General features: G+C 42.9%; 1 protein-coding gene across 1 annotated transcript in view; it reads left to right on the forward strand.

Annotated features, from left to right (window-relative positions):
• Nucleotides 1–9,043, forward strand: part of LOC113019649 (alpha-2-macroglobulin-like) — a 32,774-nt gene that overhangs the window by 22,379 nt on the left and 1,352 nt on the right. The window contains exons 25-31 of the mRNA XM_080299515.1: nucleotides 2,259–2,435; nucleotides 2,686–2,761; nucleotides 3,663–3,819; nucleotides 4,398–4,472; nucleotides 7,735–7,897; nucleotides 7,968–8,155; nucleotides 8,658–8,870. Coding sequence (XP_080155641.1) covers nucleotides 2,259–2,435; nucleotides 2,686–2,761; nucleotides 3,663–3,819; nucleotides 4,398–4,472; nucleotides 7,735–7,897; nucleotides 7,968–8,155; nucleotides 8,658–8,870 — 1,049 coding nt within the window. The remainder of the gene's footprint in view (nucleotides 1–2,258; nucleotides 2,436–2,685; nucleotides 2,762–3,662; nucleotides 3,820–4,397; nucleotides 4,473–7,734; nucleotides 7,898–7,967; nucleotides 8,156–8,657; nucleotides 8,871–9,043) is intronic.

A 9,043-nucleotide genomic window follows, 5' to 3' on the forward strand; every position in this document is an offset into this window, starting at 1 on the left:
CCTCTGCGGTCGACGGAAGCGTCGACACGTCAAAATCACATGACCAATTTAAGACGACACAGCTACAAGATAGTGAGGGGATTTCTTTCTCTTGTTGGAGAACCGGCTCTTTCGGCTCGGCTCACTAAAAAGAGCCGGCTCTTTCACCTCCCAACCGGCTCTTCAGGTTGTTTTGTTGGTCGAAAGTAACGGACGTCAGACTATATACCAGTTCTTGAATTGTGTCGATGGGCCACATAAAACCAGAGTTATGATAAAAAATACACATAATATTTTCTTCTGAACAAAACAGTGGCGTTTACAGCAGGAAGAAGGTAAAAACGGCGTTTTCTACAGACAGCGCTAGCAAACACTCTCCGCTTGCGCGTGAAAAAAGAAAAAGAAAAAACACTCCTTCCCTATTGGTGTTAGAGTTTACCATGTCAGCCAATCAAAAAATGAGATGGCAACATGTGACATTTGGTTATTTAGGGAGAACGGCATTTTTAGTAGTGATGGAAAGCGAGCGAAAGAGAGAGAGAGCGAGTTTTCATATGTCACACATTAGTGACGTTTGGAGGCTGTAGTTAGTGTGTTGTGTAGTTATTGTCTTGTATTGTGTGTCAGTTATACTGCTGAATGTCACATTTGCTCCAAAAACGCCGTCAAAGGCAGATTCCAGTGTAAACGCTGTTCCCACATGGAAAACTGGACTGATGCTCCTCCTGCTGTCAGACCTGGTTTAGGCCTGTGCTGTTCTCCTCTGTCTTATACTGAACACAAATCATTTGTGTGCCTTCTTATTTGATGCAGCACACCTGATTGTTCTGTAAATAGATTTAAATGGTTATGTAAAAAACGCCTGAGGCCTGGGCTGCATTTTTAGGTAAATAGTACCATATAACTTTGTTGTGTGCAAAATTTGTGCATAATTTTATTCTATCTATTTGCATTTCAAGTTATGAAAATGATTCATTAAACATGCTTGTGGGTTTTACAGTAAAAAAATTTAACTTTTTCTACTCGGATTTTGACATTTTTGTCTGAATTTAGATCAATTGTGCTAATATAGTATACCAAAATGAAAAAATAACTCAAATTTCAGATATTTAAAGCTGTGCTGAAAGTAACGATACCAAACAAGGCAAGATAAACAGTTTTTAAAGGTGAGATATAGAGGTAAAATCAAAAGTAGTCAAAAACGGCCAATTATACCCTGACCCCAGAGGGTTAATAGCCCAAGTTTTAGATTTAAGGCACAAACTGATAGCTGGACATTCTCCTGGTAGAGAGTTCTTCCCTCCAGGTCGTGGCGAGCTACTGAAACAGCAGAGGCATGATTTAACACTGGGCACCAGCTGCCTTAACCAGACTCCTCCGTCGCTAACCACCTGAACCCAATGCCCCACCCCTCCCCTGCAGCTGAGCTGCAGACACCCCTACGCCACACAGCCCCAGAGCATCACACTGCTACCACCGCTGTTGGTATGATGTTCTTTCTATGAAATGATGCGTAACTTTTAAGCCAAATGCAACAAAACTCAAAACTTTTTCTCTTCAGTCCATAAAATATTCTCCCAAATATCTTGTGGAGCATGGAGATGTTTTTTGGCAAATGTGAGATAAGCTTTTGTGTTCTTCTTGGTCAGCAGTGGTTTTGTCCATGAATGCTGTTTTTGCCCCGTCTCCTTTGTATTGTTGAATCGTAAACTCTGACCTTTACAGAGGAAGGCAAGGCCTTCAGTTCTGGGTGTTGTTGGGATTCGCTTGACTTTTTCGGTGAGTCGTCGATGTGCTTATGGAGTAATTTCGGCCACATCTTTTCTAGTTTTCTCAGTTTGTGGATAATGGGTTCCAACATGGTGCACTGGCGCTCCAAAGCTGTAGAAATTGTTTTTAATCCTGTCCAAACTGATAGAGCTCAAGAGTTCTCGCCTATTTTTGAATTTCTTTAAATCATGGCAACGACGTGTTTCTTCTGGACGTCTTTTAGCCTGCTTCCCTTTTATCAAACAAATTGTACTTGAGTGATTTCTTGATCCAGCAGGTCTGGCCTTAATCAGGCCTGGGTCCTGTTGGTGAAATGAAACTCAGTCTTCCCAGAAATATTTGGTTAATCACAGTCAATCTACGATTTTCAGTTTGGATGTTTTTTCGCTCAGCAAATGAAATCATCATTTAAAATTGCACATTGAAGTATTCAGGTTATCTCTGCCCAATAATACAAAGTTGTTTTACACTAGTTTTGTTAGTTTTAGTGAATCAGTGTTTTTGATCAGGTGACATCCTCGGCCGGGCTCTGAAGAACCTGGATGGATTGCTGCAGATGCCGTATGGATGTGGGGAGCAGAACATGGCTCTCCTGGCCCCCAACATCTACATCCTCCACTACCTGAAAGGCACACAGCAGCTCACCGCAGCCATCATGGAAAAAGCTACTAACTTCCTCACCAGTGGCAAGTTTTTATTGTTTCCTCTAAGAAGGAAATCATTTGAATCACTTCAACACACACGGTTCAAGAAACAAGCCGACAGGAGGCAGAACATTAGCCACAGCTCTTGGTCAAATGTGTCATTTTCCTCATCTGTCAGCAAGAGTCATTGAATTTCCCAAATCTCGATGTACACATGCAGATCCATAAACAAATGGAGTCCAATCATCACCATAGCAACAATGTCTCGATCATGGTGTCCCTGTTGTTACAGGATACCAAAGACAGCTCAACTACAAAAGTGCTGACGGTGCTTACACCACATTTGGAACAGGACCAGGAAACACTTGGTGAGAACATCACTGATCAAACATGTCACAAACCAGAGAGGTTACACTGGTTTTTAAATGTCCCACCAAACAGAAGACGTTTCTTGAAGTTTGACTACCCATTAATAACATAAACATGTCTACCTCTAATACTTAAAATAATTCTCCATTTAATCCTTTGACTAAGCCAACATTAACAATACCTTTTGGTTAATACTGTGTAATTTAGTAGGTAGGAAGGAGCATTAGAGCCACATAAAAATGTTATTGATCATTATTAGAATAAAGTCGAATTTTAAAGCTTAAAGTTATTTTACTTTAAGAAAAAGTCTAAATACTATTTCAATAATAAAGTCTTAATACTGTTTTGTGAAAAAAGTCAAATTCAAATCTAAGAAAACAGTTGAAATGATTGTTGTTTCAAACGACTGCTATACCCTGTATAAAATGCCTTGAGTAGATGTAGTGAAATAAATCAGTGGTCTTGTGATACAGCATAGATCCTCTTTATTCCACTAGCGTGGAACCATCGGCTTCCTTGCATCTGTACATTAGCAGCCATTTCCTTTTATACAAATCTAACCACATGCAGCTTTCTGCACCACTTTCTGCTTTTCAGTGTACTTGTACTTACTGCCACGCTGTTTTTATTGCTACAATGACATCAGTTCCTTCCTTGTTACTAAAACTGAGTCTGAAGTACGATTTCACTAATTCAGAGGGGAAAGCAACCGTGGCAGTTTGTCCTGAAACAACTGTGATATCCACATTTCTGCTTTTGTCTCAAAATACATTTTCAAATTTAACCTTGAAATTTCAACTTTATTTTCAAAATGATCAGTATTTCTTTCTCTTAATGTGACCTCACAGCCAAACATTTCCATCATTGTAAGACGTGTAAGTGTTGTTTTCTTTCTGTCAGGCTGACTGCGTTTGTGGTAAGAAGTTTTGCCAAAGCTCAGTCTTTCATCTTTATTGATCCCAGAAAGATCGAAGAGTCTAAGACCTGGCTGCAACATAAACAACAAGAAAATGGCTGTTTTGAAAAGTCTGGGAAACTCTTCAACAACGGAATGAAGGTAACCTGCAGTTCTTCGCTGTTAGACTGTGGAAACAGCCTCCAGTCTGGATTTAACAAATTTTATTAATAATGTCATGCATACATGGAAAACACTGTACTACATACTGTAATAGCTCACACCAGTATATTCTATTATTTTATTTAAGAAATAATTTCCATACATCTTGTTCCATTCACACCAGCACTGCTTTCTATGTAGCATTCACACATATTTATACAAAATACAAAGTATGCACTAGAGACCAACTTAGGATTAGTATCTTGCCCACAAATATTTGGCATGCAGGCTGGAGCAGCTGGGAATCAAACCACCAACCTTCTGATTACTAGATGACTACACAAACTGTTTATAAGGTTGGGGAAACCCGAGGTGAAGAAACATCCATCTCACTGGAAATACAATGTCCAGATGAACAAAATCAACTTCCCGTTCATCTCTTTAGCTGGATGTTTGAACATGCATCAAGACATTGATGATACTAAAACCACATGCAGCTGAAAATCATTTTCATGACTTCATATCCCTGAATGTTGGTGCATTGATGATAAAGTGTCTATGATGTCTTCTGTTGACAGGGTGGTGTATCTGATGAAGTGACTCTCAGTGCGTACGTTACTGCTGCCTTCTTGGAAATGAATACATCCCAACATGTGAGTAGACTCAAAGAATATCAAGGTATTCAACAAAAAAAGGAGTAGAGTTTGAGCTGCTGAGCCATGGAGTTAGGTTTAACCAGCAGTCTAGCACCCTGCTGGTATGTGCTGGATTGTCTCATGGGCACCTGAGGTCTTGCCTGGTGTGATAGACCCCAGCCTCTATGGATCTTGTACTCAGAGCTTGTTCCTGTGCTGCCATGATTAGTGCTTCCGTGCTGTCTTTCAGTCCAGCTTTTTCCAGCCACTGGTAGGATTTCTGGGTAACATCTACTTCCTCTATCTGCCGGTGGTAACATACCGTGCAGGGCCTGTCCTTCCATGATGTTTCCTCGCCTTCCTCCTCTTTCTTGGGTTTCTGCTGCCTGAGGTATTCACTGAGCACGCGGTCAGTTGGGGCCATCTTCCTCGTACTCGTGAATATTCGTTGTTTCATCTTGGAATGTGGTGCTGACACTCACCAGTCCCTGGCCTCCTTCCCTCCATTTAGCATGCTGGACTTGGGGTGAAACCCTCCATGCATGGTTAGGAACTTTCTTGTATTGATGTCAGTGGCTTCTATCTCCTCCTTTTGCCAGTTTATTATCCCAGCAGGGTACCTGATGATGGGCAGGGCGTAAGTTTTGATAGGCCGGATCCTGTCCTAACATTCAGCTGACTCCTCAGGATTTGCCTGACCCTCTGCAGGTACTTGGTTGTAGCAGCTTTCCCAGCAGCCTCTTTGGGGTTCCTATTTGCTTGTTGGAGTACTTGTAGCTGTCCTCTATGTCTGCAATGTTGCCTTCTGGTAGTTCGATTCCCTCAGTTCTGACTCTTTGTTATCATCCGACTACATTTCTCCAGTCCAAAAAGTTCCAATGTCATTGCTTTATATCCTGGTGGTGTGGATCAGTGAATCGATGTCTCATTCACTCTTTGCATACAGCTTGATGTCATCCACGTACAGGAGATGGCTGACAACTGCTCTATTCTGTCAGTATCCGTAGGGACAGAGCATCTCCTTCATAGATGATGATTGTGCTATGGGCTTGAAGTTGGCCTCTAGTGTTGTATGCCACATCCCCATTGAGTTCTTGATGAAGGCTCTTAAAGTCCTGTTGATCTTGTACAGGTCTAGGCATTCCAGGATCCAGCTGTGGGGCATTAAGTCATAGACCCTCTTCTAATCAATCCAGGCAGTCTCGGCTGATTGTTACCAGTAGCTGGTGTTTTGCACCTCTAGTATTCTTGCCAATGAGTGGGGCACAGGAACATGTGTCTGTTCATCTTAGCCACTATGATGCCTGACAGGAGCTTCCATGTGGTACTGAGGCAGGTTATTGGTCAGTAGTTGGATGGGACCGATGGGATCGATCCCTCCAAGACTGTCTGGCCTAGTTGGATGGGACCGATCCCTTCAGGACTGTCCGGCCTACAGTTAGCCATTCTGGGTGTCTCTCGTCACCTAACAGCTGGTTAATTTATGCTGCCAGACGCTCATGGAGTGCAGTCAGCTTCTTCCACCAGTAGACGTGAGCCATACTAGTGTATGGCAAGGTGCTGGCCAAGGCTGTTAGTCGTTGCTTGGCAGTTTCCATGGACAGCTTGCTATACTTCTTCTTGGGCACCGTCTTTGTCACACCTTTCTGCAGCTCCGATAGTTGGCTAACCTCCCTCCTTGATCTTAGCCTCTAGTCTCCTTCTCCTTGTGGCTGTTCAACCTGTAGCCAAGCATCTCTCTGATCACTGCTGCTGTACTGTAGATCAGCTTGTTAGTCTCGATAATCGTGGCTGTATGTATCGCATTTACATCATCTAGCAGATCTTCACATCTTGGTAACCAGCTACGGGGAATCCAGTTTTCAAGTTTTGCCATGATCCTATCTTTCAGGTCACTTCCTCTTGCACTATAGCACTTGGGGCTTGGTACAAATCTCGGGTGGAGGTGATGACATCTCCCCCCCTGACCTGTCGTCCTGGCTCCCCCTTGCTGTAGCATTTGTGTTGCACCTCGTCAATCTCTAGCTGTGAGAGCAATACCCTTCTTTCGAATGTTGGAACACTGAGCTATTAGTTGTTTCGCTGTCAGTGTGGGTGCTGGGTATTCCATAGGTCCCTCATCCTATTCATGTACATTTGCATACATTACATTTGCATAATGACTGAAACTAGCCCACTGAAGGAACAATGGGCTGGGAGGTCACTTCCTTAATCATAATTATGCAAATTCTCATGACCATTGATCAACAACCACTGACCAAAACCCACTGATCAAAGACCACTGATCAATGGCCATCAGTACCATTCACAGAGAGTTGGGGAATGGCTGCAATCACAGCATTGTAAGATGGTGAAAGATGTACCCTTATGCCCCCTCCTCGATTCAGAGATGGTCTTTCCTTTTTCACGTAAATGGCCTCCTTGACCCTACACTCAAACCAGCGTTCCTCCCTGTCCAGGTTGTTACATCCTCATCATTGAAAGAGTGTCCACTGGCCTGTAGGTGTGAATAGACTGCAGAGTCCTGGCCTGACGAGGTAGCTCTTCTGTGTTGTGCCATCCTCTTAGCCAGAGGTGGTTCGATTTCCCCGATGTATAGATCCTGGCAATCCTCCTGGAACTTAACACCGTACACTATGGTACTCTGTTTGTGTCGGGGTGGACCAATTTTTGGCGCAGCGTGTTTTGGGGTTTAAAAGCCACAGAGACACAGTGTTTAGAAAAAAATGTGCCTCAGCTGCTCCGATACTTCTGACACATACGGGATCACTACAGGTTTTCACTTAGGCAGCGGTTGTCCGTCTCTCCTGGATCGGCTGGAGCTTAGGTTTACGGTACACATCAGCTTTTAAATGTCCCCCATTCCTGATGGAAATCTCACAGTCTAAGAAGACTAACCTGACACTTTTCATATCCTCCCTGGTGAATTTGATGTGTCGTTCCACTGAGTTAATGTGATCTGTGAATTGTGGAACGTCCTGAGAATTGATTTTCACCCAGGTGTCATCCACATACGTGAACTCTCACCAGCAAGAACTGGTATCACCACCCAACCTGTACAGTGTTTTTTCAATATGTTCTTTATATTGTAAATACTACTAGAAGATTGCTCCAGTCTTTGCTTGATCTGTACTTTCCTCTAATTGCTGTGTTTTCTATTATCACGCTGATGTTTTGAGTGACTGAATCAGGAACTCTGCCTCCTATTCTTCTCACACTGGGTTTAATGAATTAAGATTTCTGTTTGTCCATTAAAGTTCTTTGTTTTGATCTTTTAAAGGATCCTGTGATGAACAAGAGCCTGGCTTGTCTCAAGGAGTCTCTCAGTGACCTGAGCAACACCTACACTACAGCTCTGCTGGCCTATGTGTTCACTCTGGCAGGAGACGTGGAGACCCGAGCTCACCTTCTGCAGCACTTAGACACAGTTGCAGTGAGGGAAGGTGAGTCATCCTTTAGCAGGACATCATTCAGGCTTCATTAGCATCACCGTGACTGTTATTGTGTTTGTAGGAGGTTTCCTCTACTGGTCTCAGACAGCAGCAGAAACATCAGCCTCCCTGTCAGTGGAGATCAGTTCTTATGTGCTGTTGGCCAAACTCAGCGCCTCCCCGACTGCTGAGGATCTGGGATATGCCTCTGGTATTATCAGGTGGCTGACTGGGCAGCAGAACTATTACGGAGGCTTCTCCTCCACTCAGGTACGACACCACCCGAACAGCATGAAGCTCATCTTTGAGTACAGTCTTAGACAAAATTAGGGACAGAAGAAATAATACTGAAGCTTTCATTTTTCTATCAGATATGTAAAACAGATTTGTTTTAGCCAGGCAGAGAGGTTTTTATTCTTTAGTTAGAATATGACATTTAAGTTTTGTCTAAAAATTCATTGTTTTAACAGAATAGCAATGTTACCTCAGACTTCTGTACCAACTACACGTAACAGCCTGTAAATAACAGATCACCTGCGAGTTTATACCTGTAATTTCTATACTTTGATAATTCTCAGTTAAAGATATTTTAACCTGTTTAACGTTTATTTAACCAGGAAGTGAACTTTGGAAAACTTGAGATTAAGGATCTCTTTTGTGAGAGGGTCTCAAAGTGACACAGGCTGTTTTAACTTAATGTCTATTCCACTTAAGCCCATGAAATATGGAGACACATGCTGTGTGTGTTAACCACAATGAATCCATCCTGTAGGACACGGTGGTGGCTCTTCAGGCTCTGGCTCTCTACTCCACTCTGGTGTTCAGCGCTGAAGGTTGGAGCACAGTGACAGTTCAGGCTCCCAGCAGTCAGCTGACGTTTGATGTAAATCAGGGCAACAAACTGCTCTACCAGGAGGAGGCGCTGCAGGACGTGTCAGGAAAATACAGGCTGGAGGTGAAGGGCACTGCATGTGCTTCAGTGCAGGTCAGTGACAGCATCACGTGAGAAGCTCCTGGTTGATGTCAGAGAAAGGGTTTCTTCTTTTTCTTTTTCCTTATACAACTTTAGAGAGCATTAGCATTTTCACATGTAATAAAGCTCATCTTGCACATGTATTGTCATACACAATAAAGACATTAGACCTGGCAGTAATAACT

The sequence above is a fragment of the Astatotilapia calliptera genome, chromosome 3 (genome assembly GCF_964374335.1).
Source record: "Astatotilapia calliptera chromosome 3, fAstCal68.1, whole genome shotgun sequence".
NCBI lineage: Eukaryota > Metazoa > Chordata > Actinopteri > Cichliformes > Cichlidae > Astatotilapia > Astatotilapia calliptera.